The sequence below is a fragment of the Colletes latitarsis genome, chromosome 5, assembly GCF_051014445.1.
Source record: "Colletes latitarsis isolate SP2378_abdomen chromosome 5, iyColLati1, whole genome shotgun sequence".
Lineage (NCBI taxonomy): Eukaryota > Metazoa > Arthropoda > Insecta > Hymenoptera > Colletidae > Colletes > Colletes latitarsis.
Window position 1 is genome coordinate 33,308,854 of NC_135138.1, and position 22,732 is coordinate 33,331,585.

Below are 22,732 nucleotides of genomic sequence, written 5' to 3' on the forward strand. Positions count from 1 at the left end.
ATGGTCGTCGGTTGAACCCTCTCGAAACTTCATCGCCGTAACCGAGGCCGGCGACAAAATCGCGGCTGGCTTTTATTAAAATGTTGAATCCAGACACTTTCCCTCTCCGTCTCGCGGTCCTGACAGAGCCCTATCCGCGTCCCGCTCGCGCCCCATAGGAGAAATCAATTTGGTTCCTCTAGATGCGATATTACCGGGCGTCAGCCTGTCTTCTTTTCTCTTTTCACGGGGTGCGCTAGTGCCTCTTTTTCTCCGGCGGATTTCGATTTCGCTCGAATTCTACAAGCCGCGTATATCGACTTACTCGTCGGATTATCTAAGAATGAAAGCGCGAGAGAGAACGGACGGGGGATGGGGGGGGAGAGGAAAAGAAGAGAGAAAGAGCAACGAAGAACGAACGAACGATAAGGGAGGAAAGGGAACACGAAGCTAGGGCGTATCGTAAAAAGACTGGAAGGAGACGCCCAGCAAATGGAAAGATATCGTACACCTCGGGTTCCAGCGCTCGAGAACCGAACCTGAAGTGGTAATCCACCGCGATCCCCGCGTGGCCTGGGCTTGCTGGGGGATCACGACGGGTCTTTCTTCGCGGCTCTCCAGATGTATTCGTAAATTGACTTCCATTCTGTCGGTTTTACACTTCACGCCGTATTGCGGGCCGATATTCCGAACGGAAATCGCGAACTGTCGATGAGCCCTCTTTGATAGGGTACGCGGCAACGCGGGAAGCGTCGCGCTCGGAGGGAGAGGCTGGGAATCGAACTTTTATTTTACGCTTTTATTTTCTGCCCGGAAGCGACGTAATTGAATGTGAAGCTTCGCGTGCCGGGAAATGATTTTTCGCGAGGAGCTTTTCTTTCACGGGGGAAACTTTTTCCAGGGACTTTCAAGGGGCACGAGAGGCTTTTCGGAGCCCCTCTGCTCGAGAACCATGGCTATTCGAATATCACTCGATTATTCAATATTTCTATTCCAGTAGAAATTCAGATTGTAATAATCTTAACTTTCGAAATATTAATTACGTTACATTTGTCACGTAGATAACGAACTGCAATATGCAATCTGTATTCATTTATTCGAACGAGAACTCTTGGAATAATTGTGACGAAATACGAGGGTCCTTTGGAATTATGAATAGATCGTTGTTACTCGTTTGGCCCTTCAACTGTTCTTCTCAGTGTCTGCCAATCGCAATAATAAATAAATTAATATGATATATGATACAGAATGCACCTAATTTATAAGTTTTATTTATAATTGTCCGGTACTTATTTCTCTAAATATTTTATATAAGCACAGAATAGTGATAGGTTGATATACAAATTCGTTCAGTAGGTTTTCAATTAACTCTGTAACAACGCGCGTGAAGACGTGCCTTTGGCCAATACGCGCGGTTTAGTGGTGGGGCGCGGTCGGCCTCGCGAAACCTCGCGTCGAGCGGCTCTCTTTCGCTACGGGTCCGTCATAGTGTAAACATCAACGTCTAAGGACAGGAAAGGACTCGTCAAACGGCTTCGAGACACCCGGGATATCTCCAAATCCAGCTACAAATCCAGGCCATCGCCCGCCATCTTCTTCTCAAAGAGGTTAAAACCAATTTTATTTCTCTACGATTCGACCAGCAGTCGTTCAATAAGTCCTTAGAAAATCCAAGACTTGGCGCTCGTAGCATCGAAAATGGTCTGTTTTTAGTAAGCATCATGACTCGCTAGATAGCTTTCGAAGTCTCAGTTATATCCACCAGATAGTTTCATTTTTATTGTCGATCGAAGCAAGAAACTTCCTCTTGCATCGAGACAATGCACACACCTGTGCAGTTTCGGTGGCCAAAATCATGGAATTAAAGTTCGAATTATTGTAATATCCACTGTATTCGCTGGATCTGGCCCCTCAGTGATTTTTTTTATTTCCAAACTTTAAAAAATGGCTCGGTAGACAACGGTTCATGTTGAACGAGGTGATCACCACCCAAATAGATGTCTATTTAGTGGACCTTCCGAAATCTTACCTTTTTAAATGGTTTGAAATAGTTGGAGAAACGCTTGGGAAAGTGTGTAGAGCTACAAGGAGACTATGTTGAAAAATAACAAAAAGATGTACCTAAAATAATTTGTTTTTCTATATTTTTCTAAGGACTTATTGAACGACCCTCGTAATCCTACGATTTGATCGTTCTGTTTTGAACGGAGACACGCACAAAATAAATAGGAAACTAGGCGGTAAATTCGGTTTAAACGCTGGATAAAGTATCCAACAATCAAATTTCAAAGCTACGATTCTATTTAGAAAGTAGATCGAAGAACAGCTTTGACTGTGCACTGCATTCGGTTATTAATATAGAATGCAGTTAGACACGATGATAACTACCGTTGTTCGACGCGTATTATTTCAACAATCGCGAAATGCGTCTGTAACGTAGAAGCTAGCAAATATTTCACGCAACCTGAAGCTTAACGAAGCCGTAAGACGTAATTTCCGGCGCGAAACATGGAATAACAAACAGAACCAACAACCCGGAACCGTAGACCCTGATTTACAACGCACGCAGCCGAATATTAATTTAAATTCACCGGGAGGCGCATACTCCCCGCTACGGAATGCGCCAAAAGTGTGGGGCCATCGATACAGGGGAAGTTTCGTGAGCGGCGTTGCATAATTGAACATTCTTTCGCGAGATAGAAGAAGTTCTCCAGCATGGAAAGAAAATGCGAAGCGAAAGTTGCGCATAAGAGGTCGTTCGATCGCGATGAAATTCCGTTTTCCTTTTCCCCCCCTTTCCCCCGGGTGTTTCCAATCTTTTTCGATGCTTTACGCGTATTTGTTTCTCGTTACAGGGCGTTCCAGTAATCGCTGCACCCACGAGACGTAAGTAATTCTTCCTGCAAAAATAAGTTGGTACGATCTATCGAGGAAAACCAATTTGAAAATTTGTGATTGTATTTTAGACAATTATACTAATAGAATTAACAATTATACAGTCAAAGGATACAGTGTTAAGGAAACACCAAATTTTTATCATTTTCAATTTCCTATAGTTTGATATGTAAATCATCGTTTAATAATTTATCGTCCGCACGAGGATGTTTATTTACGAGAAATCTGTTCGAGTCAATTATTGTTATAATATTTTCGACAATTATTCTAATAGAATCAACAATTTGTTAGTTAATAATGTTACACTATATTCGACAATTATTCTAATATAAGCACCAAATTTTTATCATTTTCAATTTCCCAAAGTTTGATATGTAAATCATCGTTTAATAATTTATCGTCCGCTGGCGGGTGTTTATTTTCGAGAAATCTGCTCGAGTCAATTATTCCGGGATCTTGAACTGGTTTTTCGACGTGGATAAGTACCAGAGCGGGTTTCAGTGGAAACAAAAGAGGGACCGTCAAACGTCAATAATCGATTGCACTCCGATCCGTCGTTCAATCTTCTCGAGCTCGCGAAACGGAGCGGCGTTTCGAGACCGCAAGAGGACCCGGGTTTCCCTAATCATTGCTGGTCCCGACTCCTCAGAAAGAAGCATTTCCTTTAAAAATTCCGCAACCTCCTTTTCCAGGAGCCCCGGAACGAACGTGGCTGCACGGAGAAAACGCGTGGAGGACTCGTAGAACGTGAAACGAAAGCGGATGTCGCCCATCGCGGCCGCGGCGTTGTCGGCAGGGGGTTGAAATCGCTAAAAGGAATGCGCAGTCGAGCGAAAGAGGCCTCAGGGGGCGGTAAGAAGGGGGATAAAATAATGTAGGATGAGCTTTAGAGAGCTCCGCCCGAAACGGCTACGGAACTCAAGGGTCCCCGTTCTCTATACGTATTTTTTTTCTTCTTTACTTCCTTCGATTCGGCATCGAACCACGCGAATCGCGACCAAAGTTTCTTCGACGTCGCGTAAAAACGAAACAAAAGGCACGCGTTCACCGTCTGGATGCTGGATGTCATCCTTCTGTGTGCCCTAAGCGCGATAAAAGTACCTCGTTTCTTGCACCAATCTACGTTTGAGATACTTGAAATTTATGTTTCTTTGGCTCGAGCAACTGTCGACTCAAGTTGTCTAATTAAATACCCGTTTCAGCTGCTTGTTTTAGATTTACTAGTTCCCAGAACTGTTAATATAAAATTCGGTTTTCAAATCTATCGTTAGATTTTTAATTTCGTTGGCAAAAAATTTGTACAAAATTTAGGGGATTAGAAACTCAATAAAATTGCAAGCTTCCACATTCTGTATTTTTCACTTCATATTTGAATTTTATCGAAGTTCCTGTCATCCAGAGAGAAACAATGATCGATTTGTACTGCTTCCATCTTGTAACTGGGAATTGGAAGGTGTTTTACTCGCGCGAAAAGCTTCGTCGAGCATTAGAGTGTGTTTAATCAGGAGTTTACATCGTGTCTTCGGTCGCGAGGGACCGACGAATGACAAATTGTCGAAGCAAGAACGCATATGTAAGCAGCAACTTGTTGCGCGTTGTTTATTTCGAATTTTGGGGATACGACGTGACACGTTACAAATAAATTTCTTTACTCGATAAGTATCTCGTAACATCAGAATTACCGAACAGTATGCGTTAAAGAATAAATAAATATAATAAATGTTCTAAAATTTCACGCAGGCGATTTATATCAATCAGATATAAATGTTTATTGGTTAGTTGGGAAAGGAAAGTCAATAGTAATCGATGTTATAAATGAAACTCGTGGCTGTCTGTTAGTTTTCGCTATTTGAGAAATAAGTCAACAAATCAGGAATGCAATAGTGAATTTTGCGAGGCGTGATTGTCCATAATTCGTTCGTTATTTCGCTGACGCGATGGTTTAGACACTGTCTTGACGCAGAAGAGCAGGAACTAGCTTTCCTTCAGTTATGGAAGTCTTGTTCTAGGATTCCTGGTAGGCAACCTGCATAACAATGGATGGACTATCCCATCATTAGGGCTTTAGCACATGCTATGCGACGCTTTCCAAGAATCCCAGCTTACAGTTACTCTGGAAACAATGAATCTGTATCTTGAAGCGTGAGGACTTCCGAAACCCTCGTCTGCTTTATGGATATAGTAATAGTAATTCAAGAAACTTTAGAAGATCGAATTTTCCTTTATTTTATACGAATCTAAATTTTGAGACAAAGAAATATATATGCACTTCAAAATATAGATTGATCGTTCCATTGTTAAATTATAAAATAATAGGGTTTCTATAATAAATTACTCTTGAGAAGTTCTAACGAGGCCCTCGTACGAAATATTCCAAATTCTAGTTCTCAGTCAGCATCTCTGAAACATTACAATTTTATTTTAAATCTTAATTGTCAGGATATTTTTAGAGTTTTTCACGTTTATTGTGTTGCAAGTCCAAGCTCAACTGCATCGATTTTATTATTTCTGTAACCGAGCCAAGAATTAGCAATCGAGACGCCCGAAGAATTACCCTCGCTGATTTTCATGTGTTACAATTCTCAGTTGTTTATTAACCACGGGGAAGGAGTACGATGACTCTTGCGGCCGCTCAGCCACTGATATCGACCGCTCGAACTCTTGAGTAGGGCTTGAAGGTGTTCTTGAGAGGGTGGTCTTTGGTTTATTAAGGCCGTCTTGAATCTCCAAGAGGTCGAACCTCGCTTATTACATTGGCCACGGTTTCTACAGGATGTGTGAAACCACAACGCCGTTCGGGGCCCTTAATTGAAATATTGTCTGAAGCGTACACGAAGATTCTGTACGTCTTGAAAGCGAGCACTGGATGCTTATCGATTTCGCCAAGCAGCCTTTATATATCGGTACCCAGCTATGTTATCAGAAATGCGTTCGACGAAGTGGGTTAACGTCTTATTTCTCGCGTTAGTCGGAGATTGAATTTCGAGTTGATGCAATCTCACTGCTCGTGGACAAATTTCTTCGCGAAGTTTAATAAAATGATCATTCGGAGCAACGATTCCCAACTAGAATTCCCGTAAATAGATTTTTTAGATTTTATTCTTTCGATGCTTTGAAACTGTGGTAGCTTTTTGATTATAAATCCTGTTTAGAGGTTCTTTATCCAGAATGTAGTCGAACGTCAAAATTTCAATTTTTTGTAATGCAACATTAATTCAATTTAGAAAGTTATATTTAATGATATACAAAAGAGGAAAATAAAGATTACAAATTTAATCAGATTTACGTTTCTAAAGTTGGGGTTATTAGTTGTGCATTATTAGATGTTTGCCAGTGCACGTATTATAATACATTTTCCCTGTTATATCGTTATATTGACTGTATTATTACACAGTAATTCCATTCAATATCACAATGCTTTACTGTAGCTTGTTAAGAAGTAGTTAATTTCCTTTTGTTCGAAAAAGCACCTGCCTCGCCCTAACATAGTTAATATAATATACACAGTAGCGTACAATTACTTTTAAATAGTAGTTTCAACAACCTGAATTTCGAGTAATATTGAATTTAAAATATGAGATAGAGAACAATAGAATGAGCTCTAAAACAAAAGCACATTACCAGAAACATTTATTCCATTTCCTGTCCGGAAACTTTTCCATTGTACACCATGAAAATTACTTTCTAAACTATTCTCTCATATACGTTGCTTGCACAATTCTACTTACGCAGGAGCGTTACAATTGCTTAAATCAAAACCTAAACAAAGAATATTTTCGTAAATACTAATTCTAGCAAGCAACGTACAACGTACAGTGTCTTGAGCATCATTAACTCTTTGTGGCACAGGATTTCAGATAATAAAATAAACCCATGTTGCATAGAAACTTTATTGCGTTTTAAATTAAACAAAATTGGTATATTTTTATTACTAAAGGTATCACATATCACTTCCACTTGCAACAATTAATAAACCTGTATTAGCATGTCGAATGTTGTCAACACAAGTGAATACATTTGTAACATTTATTGAAGTGGGACTAAAAATGTCCCACCATGCATTACGGTGCATCAAAAGGGTGGGGCACTTTTAGTCCCAGCGTGCCACAAAGAGTTAAAAAGTAAGAATAAACAACGTTATGGAAACAGTAAAAACACCACATTTCCAATATTTTCCGACCAGCTGATTTGGACGAGTTTCTATCGTCTAGTTTTCCTGATATCGAAGATGACGCGTATCGACCATAATTGTACGTTTACCCGTGAGCATTCGACGTCAATTAGAAGGGCAGAAAGCGCCTTCGCTTTAAAATAAATACGGCCACCGTTACGCGAGAACGAGCACGTCGAACCGAGCGTGTTTCTCTCGTCTACGTCCGGACTCTCTCTCCCGGCCTCTTTCGTCGACGGGATTTTCAAGGGTTGAAACAGTCACCTTAACGAGACGTCTTTTCTTTTCGTTCTCCGCTCTAGGCACTAAACCCCCCCTCTGACGAGCTCTCTCCTCTCATTTCGCGGCGCGAAGCGCAGAAATTCCGCTGCTTTTTCGTTCTGTTTCTCACGGTCCCGCGACGCTGGACACGAAGCCTGCACAGCCGGCGACGATTTAATGATGCTTTACAGTGCAGTTGAAAAAAACAATTCCGTCACGGACTGCACTTCGACAGTGGTTCCCGATGACGGGGGCGAGATTAATTGGGGTAATTAAAATCACCAGTTTCGGGCACACTGATGCAGCTAACGAGGGGCTCGTCGTATAATGCGCCCTGATAAGTGACTACTCTGGTTTGATCGTCAACTTCCAATGTAATAACAAACCATTTCCAACGATTATCTGATTAGCACAAAACGTTTCTGACGATTCCCAGAAATTATCCTTCGAAATATTCGTTCGATATTAACCCTTTAACGTTCATACTCGAGTCTGACTGCTTTGAAAAGCGATATTTGTTTAATCCAACGGTTTAAGGGATGATAATATTTGTTTTCCTTCAAATTATACGTTAGATACAACATTGTAATGAACAAAAACTGATCATTCTTGGTTAACCCGAAAAATATGAACGTTAAGGGGTTAATACGATTGGTAATATAATTAGAATGAGCAGCCAACGTTTCAGCGAATAGCTAGACGCAGTAAGAGTAATGACAGTGGCAGTGAAACAGAATATCAGCGAAAATTCAAACGCCACGTAATCGTAGGAACGTTACGAATTTTGATGCGGAATATTATTCGGGAGTTCGTAAAAGTTAACATGCGTCTCCGGGAAGCGGGGTTAATGTACCAAGAAACGGGCGCTCGGTATAAAACAGCGAGAAGCCGCGTTGAAAATCATGAGCTGGTGAAAGCTGGAAACGCAAAAAAATTTGTAATGGCTTCCCCAAGATTAACTGAACGAAGCGAGAAGTCGCGCAACAATCTCTGGCTCTGCGTACCTTTTTTTCTTTCTTTTACAATTGCAAGTTTTCACCGTGCCGCGTAAAAATGCGAAACGAGTCGTCAAACATCGATCGCAGGAAATGTTTAATCTTACGCGTGACGCGACGTAAACTAGCTTCCGAAACGAGAGAAATTATTGAGAAAGTTCGGAACTTCGTGCGAAAATTTGACAGAATATCAAATTCAAATTGCGATACTTGGACACGCGAGTTTAGAACTTTCGTCCTTCTCGAAGTGACTTTAAAAAAGTTATATATGATTGAAAGTGTAGTAAACAGTGTCTGATTCTGATTAAAAACTATTTTCTGTTCCCATCACGGTAAAAAATTTTAATTGTCGCATGAAAAGTTGAAAAAGATTCGAAACGAATCCAATCGAAAGAACGCGTAGGATACACAGTTGGACACTAAAGATTGATTCAAAGGGAAAGGAAATAGTTTCAGGGAAAAAGCTACGGTCGAAAGTGTTAAGAGGACGAAAGTACAGGCATATTAGATTTCGATTTATCGCGAAGAAACAACTTCCATCCATCGTTCGGTACACACTAAGCAACTGCTGGTTTTCCTACATTCGTTCTTTACTGTTCCCAGCACAGTAAGCACCGCCGGTAATGCGCTTCTTGGTACATTAACCTCGACTTGCACACAACCCCCCAAATCCACCTACACGTACGCGACGCGAGCACAATAAAGCTTTGTGTTTAACTCAGCCCCCTAGGTTCAACTTGAACTACCACGGAAACGGAACATCTTCCTCGTCAATGCACGTGTTAATTAAAACCATTAGGCCTCGCGTGGACGTGAAATTAATTTCGGAAACTGGCTTTTTCACGACGGTGGAAGATTTTAATTGGCAACGCGCGGTATTGTAAAAGGAAGGCCATTTAACGCTTAACCAGGAAGCGGATTCAGTCTATTTTCCAGGCAATGATTCGAGCATCCAATGATAAATTATTTCTTCGTTGAACTAGTTAAACAAACAAAACAAAGAAAAAATATATAATACAAAAGGAGAGAAAATATTACTTCCTATTTAACCCATATTACGATAAATATTACGTATTTATTTACTCCTTAAATGCAAGTTTAGTTTCACTTTTCCTGCAGTCGATATCTTTAAATTATTCTACGTTTTCTATTAGGAGAATTTATGGTGCGTTTACGATAATATTTACGCGAGATTTAATGTTTAACAATATCCGTGAGCGGTGTTTGCTTTCGCGGAGTATTGATGACATTTCTGCGACCTATAATTTCTCGTGTCAACTGACTGACCATTTCCAACTGATCATGGTTGTTCACCATGGTCAACGAAGCGTTCTCGAACTCTCTCGGACTACTTAACCGACTGTTCCGTTTCCGGTTATCGCTAGAATCGTCATTGTGTCTGCTTTCCAGATTTGACGCGCATCTCTGGTACCCGAAATTTATTTGTGCACGATTCGTCGAGTGCATGGATACTTTCAAAGGCTATGCAATAAAGAAAACGTAAAATAATTAATTTAAATTCGTCGTCTATTTTAGTAAAAAAGTGATTTTAATAATTTGAAAAAATATGATATTACGTAAATTGAATTGAACCCACGAAATTACATATTAAGTTTGATATTGATTTTGTACGAACGACACAAAATGTCATTTATATAATTATAATTAATAAACTTCATTATCTTGATCTGTGCTACGGATAGGGTGGTGGCATTCATAAAAATTATTTCCAACGTACGATTTCAATTTTGTAAAAGGCAGTCCGTGAAATGGAGTCAATTATAAAATTGAAACGTTAAGGAGAGGAAAATTAATCATATTTCGCTGCTTCGAAGTAATGTAGCTCTCGTTTATATCATGCGTGTTCGCGAGCTGCCTCTGACTATACTTTCCACATTTATTAGAAGTACTCGATGCTCGCAAAGTGAAATACCTGGCAATCTAGCGAAGGAATTAAATGAAATTAGTTTTTAATGGAAGCTTCCGCGAGGAAGAGGAGAGTAATTAATAAAACACGATGGAAAATATGTTACTGAAGATCGATAATTTTTTATTTGCCAAATCGTTGCGTGACATAGAAAATTTGATGTTTTTTTTTAATAAGATTGCAAGATCTTACGTATATTTACTAGTAAATTTGTAAAATTCTTACGTGAATAATTCATGAATAATTCATTTTTATTGCACCACGTATAATACTTTAGATTTGTTCTATAAATTATTCTATTCGAAATAAACAATAATTCAAACTTTAGGCTTGACATCTATGAGTCTTGCGACGATATTAATAAATTATTTTAGATAAAGTTGCCTTTACAGCGAGCAATTGTCAAAATTTTCGTGCAATACAGCATATCTGAACGAAAACAGTCCAAAAAATATAAGAAAAATCTGCTCTCTCCAAAATTGTTTTGACGAAACCTCTATTTACATAGCCAAAGGAAGTTCTTAAACACGCATGATATAATTCATAAAATTTAACATCAATATCTTCGTGAGTCGATCGTAAATTTCTATTTTATTTCACAAAAATACACCTGGTGCACAGAGAAATCTTGATACTTATATTGCACGTGCACAAATACAATAAACACGTCTCCCAGAACGAAACTGTCATCCCAGCCAAGGATGACAGTGCCAACTAAGCAATGGCTGACAATCGTTTAGGTGCGACGTGTTTTCGAGTCAGTTGAAAACTGCAACGACGCCACAATTAATCGTTTATCGAATAACCTCGGTTAACTACGGTCGTGGAAAAGCCTCGATCGCCATCGTTCTTCGTCCAAAGTTAACCGAGTTAACTCGAAGCTTGGTATAACGGGCAAAGTTAAAGTAACTTCGTTCGATTCGTTACTGAAATTTTGTCCGTTTCTGGCTCCTCAGCGGCGAGATGCGGTCCCGGCGATTTTATCATCGTTAAGGCTCTCAGTGTCGGTAATTCCCCGCTCTCGTAAGTCTCTGAAAACGCGCGTGGGCGTTAGTGTCGCACGGCGAAATCATCCCTCCCCCACGGTTGGCTCCCGCGAGACCACCCTGGAAACACGTAGAATAATCGGTGGCCCGTTGTACGCGTGCGTACTTCTGCGGGTGTTTACAGTGTGTTCGCGCCGACGGAACGTTGGAGGGTGCATCCACCAGCGCCAACGACACTCTCTAGCTGGCCAACCATCCCCCTCCCTCAACCCTGTTCCGAGATGAAACAATTACAACTATGCCCCAACAATTTATAATTCCGCGCTCTCTGCTGCAGCCCTTCCGCCCTCTTTCCCAGTTCGCGGAGGCGCAGTTAAACGTTATTACTTCAGCCGTTGCAGATAATTTCCCTCGTTTGTTCGTCGACGCACACAGTGTCAAGGGAAGGGGGACAGGGTGCATGACAAATTGACCAACGGAACGAGTCGTCGACTATAGTTCGCTCTTAATATCTGGAAAAGAGATCCACGATGCCAAAGAAATCGTCGGGGATGTCGAAACGCGCGCAGTCGGGATTGAAAATTGGCCGCGAAGAATGAAAAATCCCGACGAAAACGTCGGGGCATTTAATAGCAGAATGTTTAATCGTCGCGTATACACAACAGCGATAATAATTAACGTGCACACAATGCTTTTGCCCGGCTGAACGTACCAGTTAATTATTGCACTCGCCGGCAATTGCATTCGCGGCTAAACCTCGCGTCGCGTCGACGATTCCGAGGCTAATTTTTCATTCCATTCCGCGGTAATCCCCTTTCGAAGAAGAAAAAATTCCCCTTCGCTTTTCCAAGCTAAAATTATCATTCTTTCGCGTTTGAATTAATTTTTAAACATTTTCGATCGATCTCATGCCGCGCCACGTGTCTTCGGAGCTATAAAGACGTTCTTGCGCGATACATTGCATGCAAAGGGTTTCATCGGGCACGCGGAAAGCGATTTGTTCGTGTTACGTGTTATCGAGGTCGAGAAAATCGACCTTGCGTTGCTTTTCACCCTGCGCTCTCACTTCCCAGCGTGTTCGTCTTTGATGTACGCCCGTGGAGGACTATTTTTCGGTAGAGCGTAAGGGGGTTTCGCAATATTATATCGGTTTCGATTCCGCCAATAAAACGTCGCGTCTGGTTCCCGTCTCGCGAAAACACGTAAACGAAGAAACGTCGTTTCGACTCGAGGTTCCCATTCGTGAAAGTCAATATTAATTCGCGCGTCGAGCCATTCTGCTTCTGTAAAATACGACTCCGCACTCCTTCGTACATTTAATTCTGCGCATTTTCAATTTAATATCGCGACACGGTACAAAGAATTTAATCAAATTATCCTTCGAACAATTGAATCTTTCGGTAATCGAGATACACGTACCTTTTTCTGATAAAGAATTAAAGTAAACATAACGCGTGAGAATGCACAGCAATTAATGGATTCCTGCAAGTTTTTAGAGCGGCAATTAGTGTCGTAGGAAACGTCGCGGAGGGGACAGAAATTTTATTAATAAACTCGCGCGGAGCGTAAAGACGAGGTCGCGCGTCTCTTAAAAGATATGAATCAGGATTTTCTACACGGAATAAGGGTTATCGATCAAGCGGGGAATCCGTGAGGATTCCAAAGAAATTCCTGATCCAGATTCCAGAAACTGCGAGAGCACCGCGCACCCTCGAAAACCGAGAGACGAGATCGGCCCGGGGTCCAGTAGTAAAGCTCGATATAAATCAGACGGAACCTTCTCTCGAGTTTTAGCTGCACTCTCTGCTCTTCCTTCGGTATCCTCCATGTCCATCTTTTTCTTTTTCGTTCTATCTCCACCGAGGCCGCTGTTCTCCGACACGTAATTACGAGCCTTCGGCGAGGAACTTCCGGGTTCCGGTGCTTTTACCCCAAGCGTGATTACCCGGTGATCCTTGAGGAAAGGAACGCACGAAATGAGAACCGGACGATCGAGTGGAAAGTATTGCGTCTTTGTGACTCCTGGAATTTCGTTTTTGACGTCCAATGCTCGATACAGAAGCAATTCCGTTCGCGATTATCATTTTGTCCAATTCGAGGGTCAAGCGTTTACTCAATTTTACTTTCATTTAAATCAATGAATTTGTCGAATTTATTTTTCTTCTTAATCGAACGAAGGATGCTTAATTTCTCATGTGTAAGGAATTATTTTGAGCAATTATATCGAGCAACTATTATACGGGAAGGATATCTTGGTCAATTTTATTAAATTTAATATCTTCGTATAAGATCTTTAACAAGTAAACAGTACTCTATTTTTATTAATTTTATCACTATTATTATTGTCATTCTATACTTTCCACGAGCTTCGAAACCGCGCACAATTGCATTTGCCTCCTGAGTTCTGCAATTTTTGTACAAAGCCATCTCCTTACCGCTCTTCATTAGCTACTTCACTATCCCCCAAAAAACAGTTGGTCGTTCCCAATAAACCAGCACTTGGTAAAATCCGAATTAATTAAAAAACCCCGTTGGAGTCTTTCAATGAAACGTATCTCCGACAATGCTGAAATTCAATAACCTGGTCACTAATTACACGCAGAGAGAGAGGAATTCGACGATCGTCGAATTATTTGGTCGGAAGTCGAAAGCAGCACGGGAGGGTATCGCGTTTCATCCTTCCGGCCGAACGACGATTCCATCCAAGTGATTTTTAATCGGTCTACTCCATCCCCGGATCAACTGTCGCCCAGCCAGAATCGTCAGTGTTTCCCGGAAAATCCTTTCCATCGATTTTCATTTGCTCTTTCCTGTCGCGTTCCGCGCCTTCTCGCCCCTAAATATCAGCCGAATTGGAAAATCACCTGGCTGTATCCCGCTGCTCGATACTCTTATAGCGATTAATCAGAAATTGCTCGTAGCATTCATTTACCGATAGCTTCGAATCTCCTCTTTAATGCGATTAAATGACGAAGAAGAGTTGGAAAATTCAGAGTCTCGCTTACATCGAGCATGGAAATTATTTCGAGTGCCACTGAAGATGAAAGAAAAATTGTGAGAATAATAAATAAGCTTCTTTTATTAGATGTTCCAATAATATACCGAAAGAAAGTTTGTTTGATTTCTTATTTTTGGTACAACTTATCGATGAAGCGTTTGCTCGATTATGTTTACAGACCTTTTTCTCTTATTTTTATTTGTGGGAATATACTGGAATCGATTGGCCATTTAATCCATTGATACGTGAATGATTTAATGTCATTTCCGCAATGGGCTAATAATTCACATTCTACGCATGTAACTCCAGGATTATCTTGTCAAAGAAGCTTATTAAATTCTATTATACAACAGTGTTTCACGAAACATTATTTTGGTAATATTGATTGTAAGTCTTCCGTGACGAACGCAAATTTGTACAGTTTTTACATTCTCTTTTAACTATTAATCAGTTTAATTAACCATCGTTTACTGGCAACACTGGATGTAACACTCCCAGCTACAGCGCTCGCGTTTCTAATTAACAATACTGGAAGCGTCCCGTGTAGAATTTAGTATTCTACATCGCGTCACATGCCAAATTAATCATGTATGACCGACGGAGAAAGGTTAATAATTATCTACGCAGCATACAAATTAAATCCATTGATTTAATAACAAAAGAGGAAATACTTCGACAACGCAGATTTTAATTTCAAGCTCAAAGTATAGAAAAATCTTTAAATATCGATGAATATTCGTCTGGAAACTCGCCAAAAAATAATTTCGTTCTTAAATTCTTGCTTGACTCGTTACAACTGTTTACTTTAAAATTAACACAAAACAAATGTATTCTTTTTTCTTGTACGAACAAACCCAAACTTAAAGGGGTACACGTTTAAAAAATTATTTGAAATTAAAATATGCCCATTCGACAACGAGTTAGCAACGCGATGGAAACGTAAAGTTGAAAGTTGCAGCGTTCACCAAACGTGGACACTGTTACAGCATATAGTCGAGGAAACGTAAACCAGGAACGAACGGGATTCCCCCGAAACCAAACAATTCACTTACGAACGCCAAGGAATAACATTCTCCCCGAAAACATAAACGTTCTACTTAATAAAACAATACGTTGCCTCCGGGAGCATCCCCGAATATTAAGGGGTGGCTCCTAAGAATACGAAATTCACCCCTGGGGAGGAAAGAAGCCGGTATTCGTATACCACGAGTTGATGTATGAACTGTTCACGTGCGAACCACCTGGCCGGAGAGTTCGGTCGAAGACTCGGGGATCACATTGTTAGCTTTTCAGCGGGCAAAAGTGCGGTTGATACACCGCCAGCCTGGGAATCGCGTTGAAAGAGAGAAAGAGAAACAGCTCGGACCCTGTACGTGACCGGCGAGCAAACGTTCTGTACGCTTTCAAAAATCGCCTCCATTTTCCTGCCCCTCTTTATCGTTTCTTCCCTGTCGCTTTTGACGCGCTGAAAGCGTCCGTCGTGTTAATCACCGCGTTTGCCGCGCGACTTCTTTGCCCGTCGACGATTTTTTGCCGGATCATCGCTGATTAGAGGCGACCGCTGTAACGCGGTGCAATTTTTATGATATTTTATAGCACTCGGCCCGTGGACCGACATTTCTCTTTGGAACGCGTGGATCGTTTTAACCGTGAAACGTACTTCCCGAGGCGAACAGATTGCACGGTGTTTTGATCCTCGAGGGGACGATCATTTATTGTTTTTTTGGGGGGGGAGGATTTGTTTCAAGGATCGATCGATTCTTCGGATGTTTTTCAACGCGCTTCTAAAGTGTTTCTCTTCGACCATGTACGTACAAGCGTCAGGACTTTTCACCGTGGAACTGAAACAATTAATTCTCAAATTGAAATTTTGATTTTTTGAATTTTTATCTTTGCAATGAAACGTCGACCATAATCTTTAATTGTTTTATTGATACGTTAAATCGCATTTTGTAGCAATGTGATCTATACATGCAAAGTATGTACCATAGAGGCTTCTAAAATTGTTTTCTAAAGAACTATTTTTATGGACATTATTTATACAGGGTGAGCCTCCTAACACTTCATGGATATGTATATTCATAAAAAATGATTGAAATTAACCTCTGGAACCAAAAATAATTTTTTTAGAACGATTTGAAATTTTTTTTTTTCGACGAAAAATTTAAGCACCTACCCACTGTCGATTTTTCTTAAAAATTCGTTTTTCATTTTTAGTATTTTTGTTTGACGCCCTACAGGAAAGTTGTCTAATACTTTTTTGTAGGTACCCATGAGCTCTGCTTCAGAAAAAAGTTTCATTGAAATATATTCACTATTGTAGGAGTTATGGCTATTTGAAAATTGGACCATTTTTATGGGGTTTTTCTCATTTTGCGGGGCCAAGGACCAACTTTCCGAATATTTTTATGATTCCTACATATTCTACACTAAAATACGCGGCGTTTGGCTTTTTGAACATTAAAATCGTCCAATCCGTTCAGAAGTTATGATGTTTTGAAGATTCGCATGAAAATTCAGTGAAACATATCGATGGTATGGTCAGACATTATATTTTCGGAAAAGAATTTTTTTCTCGAATGTGCGTAGGATTTCGGGGGTACGTGTAATGACCAAAAATGATTGTAATCGACCCCTTCAATTGAAAATAATTTTTTTAGAACGATTTGAAAAATTTTAATTTCGCCAAAAAATTTGTCCACCTACTCGAATTTTTTTCTCGAAAGTGGGTAGGATTTCGGGGATATGTGTATTCACCAAAAATGACTGTAATCGATCTCCGCAACCGAAAATAATTTTTTCAGAACGATTTAAAATTTTTTTCAAAATTATTCGAGGTCGTCACGTTAGGAGACTCACCCTGTATATTCGTGACAGTATAATCTACAAAGTTAGTATCGAAGGAAATTCGATATAAAAATTACACATAAAATATACGCACGATATAAATAACAATTCAGTGTATTGAATGCAGTAGAAGTTCCGTGGCAGTTGTTGGGCTCCCAAACGACTTTGGAGTAGGATTGACGATAATAGGACAGAGTAAGGTTTAGGGCACCGCGTTACGACGTATAACGTAGGATTCCGTGAAGCAGGGATTAGGCGACGTAGGATTTGAGTGACACGGGAGAAAGTCGCGTCGGAGTAGAAGCTTTTAGCTTTACTTTAGGCTTCTTATGTACGGGGGAACAAAAAAATGCGTCTCTCGCGACTAGTCGCGATCGACGTTGCTTTCGTTAAATTAAATTCAAGTTGTATGCTCACCGCTGAGAAGGAACAGTCCACAGGCGACGAGAGTTCTATGGTCCGAGTAACAATGTCCAATCAAAGCTGAGATCGTTGCAGCGAGCAGCAGCGCGGCAGCGGCTACTTGAAACAGCGCGGAAATCCTGAGCACATAAATGAAATACTTAATTTGCGCGCAGAAATAATTACACTTCGAATAACACATTCGTAATATCAAATCAAAGCAATTTCTCTGACGAAACTTTATACCAGATTTTATTAAATACATTTTGTTTTTAAATCTTCTCGGAAGAACGGAACGTTTTCAACGCGACTAATCTTTGAAAGTACCCGACGAATAAAGCGTACTAACGTAGAATTATATATTTTTTTTTACTGCTCATCTCGAGAGCAAGATATTTCGTTTGAAAATTAGTTTGATCCCAGTGGCCTTAATTCTTTCGGCGCGTTCGATTTCCTCCGCGATTCGTTCGTTGGAGCAGTTATGCCAAAAACGTTCGCTGCACCGTGGGAAATGCAGGCCAATTTCTCGAACAATTTCGCCGGGACCACGGGGTGTACAAAATCGCTGCGCCCTTTCCAGGGGAGAGGGGGGGGGGGGGATCGATATTAATTTCACGCCGGCTCAAAGTGTTCGGAGGAATTTTTACTCGAGATCTGGTCGCTGATTCCAAACAATTCCTGAGAGTAAATAGGACGGCGTACAACGAGTATCGAAACGTTATGTAAACCGGGTAACGACAATGGATTGGCGGATGCCTTGGTAAACGTGTGATTGGTCGACAACAGTTCGTGCCGCTGGAACCGCACCGACGGCTATTGTCGGGCCGCCGACATATTTCACATAGTTTATGCCAGGAAGTGAAAACGGACGCCGTTGTCGACAATTTATTTACATGGTCGCGCGAGACTGACGGAAATTTCTCGTCCAATCATGCTTCGAGCGACGAGAAATTTAATGCAAATTGCGACGCGAACTTTTTCTCAAATCCTTTTATCCTATTTCGGAACAAATTTCTATACGGGGTATTTAAAAGTCAATTTACCGTGCATAATGCACGATTATGTTTCGTAAACTGTTGGAAAATTTTGAACGACATTCGTTTTACCTCAGTTTATGGGGCCATTCTACTTTGTAGGCAAGAAAAATATTATTTGTGATTTTTTTGGAGGGGCTATTAAAGAGCTATTAAGTCCGGGTTTGGTGGATATTTTTATTATGTATTTAACTATATTTACGAATTTTTGCAACGCATAATATGTATTGATTATGCAGTTTTTGTTGATCAACGAACAACAGTTTTTACGAACGGGGCCCGACTGCGTAGGTAATATTTTGCGAACAAGTTATCCGATATTCAAAGATATTCTTAATATAGATTAGTTTGGTTATCGCCTGAGTTATGATTTTTTCAAAAAAAACGAAAAATGGCACAATGGTAGTTATTTTACGAGAAGATACTGAATATTTTCGTACATTCGGTTGCTTTTTTGTTAATAAAAAAAAAAGTATTGCATATATCGCAATTATCCTAGTTCATACGATAGGGAGACCAGTTCTAAAGATACTGTATAAATTTGGTGTTAATATCTTGAATAGTTTTCATGCAGTTTCGAGAAAAATGGCTTTAAAGTTTCACGTCCAGTTGTTATACCTGCGCGTGGTACATTTCAGCTATAACTCCGTTAGTTTTCCAAATTTCAATTTAATATTTGGTAGATATATTTTCGAGACTATATACTAAAAGGAAATGCAAAAAAAAATTCGATTTTTTTAAATCACACAAAGTAGAAAGGTTCCTTAATCGATGCAAAGAACATTATTGAAAATATTCTCCGAAATAGCCATTCTGTTGCAGATTCGATTCAATTTCCCTTGCTGGTTCCAAAACGTGCAGCATCAGCCCTGTTGTCATCCCACGCACGTCCTACATTTTGAATGTGTGCACCAGAATCCGGGTCCAAAATTTCTGAAATTCCGATTCCGATATGGTTGGCAGGCTTCCTAACAGAGGTCGAGATTAAAATCTGACGAGACCAAATCACACAGTTCAGTTCGTAATATTCGTATTAATAAAACCACTGTCGCGTGTAAATCGGGCAGATAATTGTACAAAGTTTCTTTGCTGATATCTCAAAAGCTAAAATCGAGTCTGCAACAGATTTCAGAGTCATTGAAATTACCCTTGTTTTTCGTGAAAAGGCTATTTCACGCAAAGATTAAAGTATCTCGTTTTGAGCGATTTTTGAAGCACAAGCTGTTAGAGTTTAGCATTTAGAATCGTTGAAATTCTTCAAAATAGCATTTCCTACTCTCTTGCAGCAGCTAAAAGTAAAAGCTGTCACTAACTGGAGGAGTATTTGAAAAATAGAGTGTGTGATAGATTTGGTTATTTGCTCCAAAATTATCCAGGGAATAGGAATATTTCAAAAACAGCTTATTTGGAGAGTTACAGGATGAGCAAACTTTTATTGGGAATATAAATCTCGCGTTTATTTGTCGAATTCCAGGCACCAGCGTAACGCAACTAATTTAATAATATTCGACCGACTTCTTGTATCTGAATATGCCATCAGAACAATGAAAAATTTAGTAGGAAATTTTTGCTACACGTTATTCGAATTACCGAAGCATGAAATATTCCATGTTTCGCTTTTCATTTAATTCCGTTCAATTTTGTGATGTTTGGATTCGGAGGTCGTGTTTTATAAAGTACTCCCACGCCTGAAGCTTTCGCATAATCTCAATATTTTCATCATTGTTGGAAACAGAAAAGGTTATACGTTACCTTTATGAAAGGGTTCCATTTAATTGAAAATTCTTCCTTTATGTACGCGGTTCGTTCAAAAAGTTCTCCAATTTCGCTACCTTAGTAAGCGTATTTTTTAATTTATTAACATTGTTGCCAAGTAAAGATATTTTATTTGAAAAATGTTACATAATTTTGAAGCAAGCCATTCTTTTCACTCTGCCGGTATTAAAATCTGAATATTATCATTTCAATAAATAGTTAATTTGCGACAAAAATAGGGAATGTCGAGAAAATTACAAATAGACAGGATAAAGGCATTTTTAGATGACATCACGACTGTTATTTAATACGGGATAGTTACCATAATTTATCAAACGTCTCGTTTGACAAATTGCAAGGCACATATGGACGTTAAAAGTAGCACGTCCTTTCCAAAAACAATTTAACGATTGGCTACGTACAGCAGCACGAACGATCATCGGTTTAAACAAGACACGCGTCATTGAGGGATGAAAATGGATGTTACCAGCCATCTACCTCGTTGCAGCGTTCAGAGACTCTAGAACTTCCCCGAGACGAAGACGGAGGAGGTTAATCAAGATTTGCGGCGAAGCTGGAATTCTCGTGACGCGACAGCACGAATATGCCCCCTAAATTTTGATTGATCCCCTGACCGACTTTGGAAGCCCTTCCGAATTCTGGTCTGCCGTTGGCACGTTGGCCGAGCAGCCCCAATTTATTGCCATTTTACGTGGCGCGATGACACGTGACTCCTGATCAAGTAATTCCTCGACTTAATGAAAAAGTTACGAAAGCTCCCTTCGGGACCAACGTGCAATCTTTGATGTTCGGAGCGGTGATTTTATTTTCTTTGAATTTTCAACTCCCCTAGATTCAGAACTTTCCGAAATCTCTCTTCATTTTGCAATTAGTAAGATAAAATCATAAAATGAATCACATAAAACTTGGTATAAAAAGAATAAATTTAAACTATACACAGAACTTTTTATGTAACTGAGATTTCTTTATACAGTGCAATTCCCATTATCCGGAATATCAATATCGTATTTATTAAAAATCAAACGCGAATTTTTAAGAAAAATCAACAGGGGGTACGTGTAAAAATTTTTCGACGAAATTAAAAAATTTCAAATCGTTCTAAAAAAATTATTTTCGGTTGCGGGGGTCAATTACAAGCATTTTTGGTGAATAGACATACCCTCGAAATCTTAACCATTTTCGAGAAAAAAATTCATTACAGAAAATACAATGTCTGACCATACCATCGATATGTTCCCCTGAAATTTCATGCGTACCTTTAAAACGTCATAACTTCTGAACGGATTGGACGATTTTAATTTTTAAAAAACCAAACAACGCGTATTTTAGTCAAGAATATGTAGAAATTCCAAAAATATTGGAAAAATTATTCCTTAACACCGTAAATTTAGAAAACCCCCATAAACGTGGTAAAAACTTCAAACAACCATAACTCCTACAATAGTGAATATATTTAAATGAAATTTAGCCTGGAAGTAGAACTCATGGATACCTACAAAAAGGTACTAAACAACTTTTCCGTACAACGTCAAACAAATTTATTAAAAATGAGAAACGAATTTTTAAGAAAAATCAATTTTTCGGCGGAAAAAATTTTTTTCAAATCGTTCTGAAAAAAATCATTTTCGTTCGCGGGGGCAATTACAATCATTTTTTTTGAATAGATATACCCTCGAAATCCTACGCGTTTTCGAGAAAAAAATTCTTTTCAAAAATATTTTTATCACTCCATACGTAGGTATAGTCGAATGATCCAGGCACACTTGATTTTCCGGGCATTGTCCCATTATTGAGAATGCCAGTTAATCGGGATTTTACTGTATGTATTAACTTTGTCTATCCGTTTGCTGCATAAAATTTAAATTAAACTACGAAATTTGTTGCTGGTCTTGGGCGCAGTAGTTAATGTAACGCGAATCTAAATGAACATGAAACTTCGGACAGAATTAGACTACGAAATTGCAGGGCAATTTTCCCAAATTAAGAAAATATGCATTTCCACGTTGGATGCTCGCATACTCTGTGTAGCAGGTTTACGCAGAGCGCGTGAAAAATTCAAAAAACCACTCAAAGGACTCTGATTTGTGTTTTCATGCATCCGTCTGCATCTTGGTCTGGACATTCAGTATTTACTTTTTAGTACGAGGCCAGGTTTAAAATTAGAATTGCCGAGGGCAGTCAAGCATAACAAATAGGGTTTGTTAAAATTATTTAACTAGTGTTGGTTTTTATAGGCAATACAGGCCTCGACGCTTTTAAAATACCGTAGTTTGACACTGTTGTTTTCACATATGGACATCAGATAAATACGACGATTGAAGAAGACGAGCTCTCGAGTCAGGCGTCAAAGACTGAAATTGCATTTGCATTATCGAGCAATCGTTTCGAAACTGCTCCAATTTCTGGGCGGCTAGGCTCTCTTCTTTTTCCCTGCCAATACCACTCCATTGTCTGTTTATGG

At 39.7% G+C, this 22,732-nt stretch overlaps 1 protein-coding gene across 1 annotated transcript in view; it reads right to left on the reverse strand.

Moving 5' to 3' along the window:
- The window catches only part of LOC143341662 (uncharacterized), a 200,699-nt gene that overhangs the window by 34,529 nt on the left and 143,438 nt on the right, over positions 1 to 22,732 (reverse strand). The window contains exon 4 of the mRNA XM_076764646.1: positions 17,477 to 17,601. Within this exon, the coding sequence (XP_076620761.1) occupies positions 17,477 to 17,601 (125 nt within the window). The remainder of the gene's footprint in view (positions 1 to 17,476; positions 17,602 to 22,732) is intronic.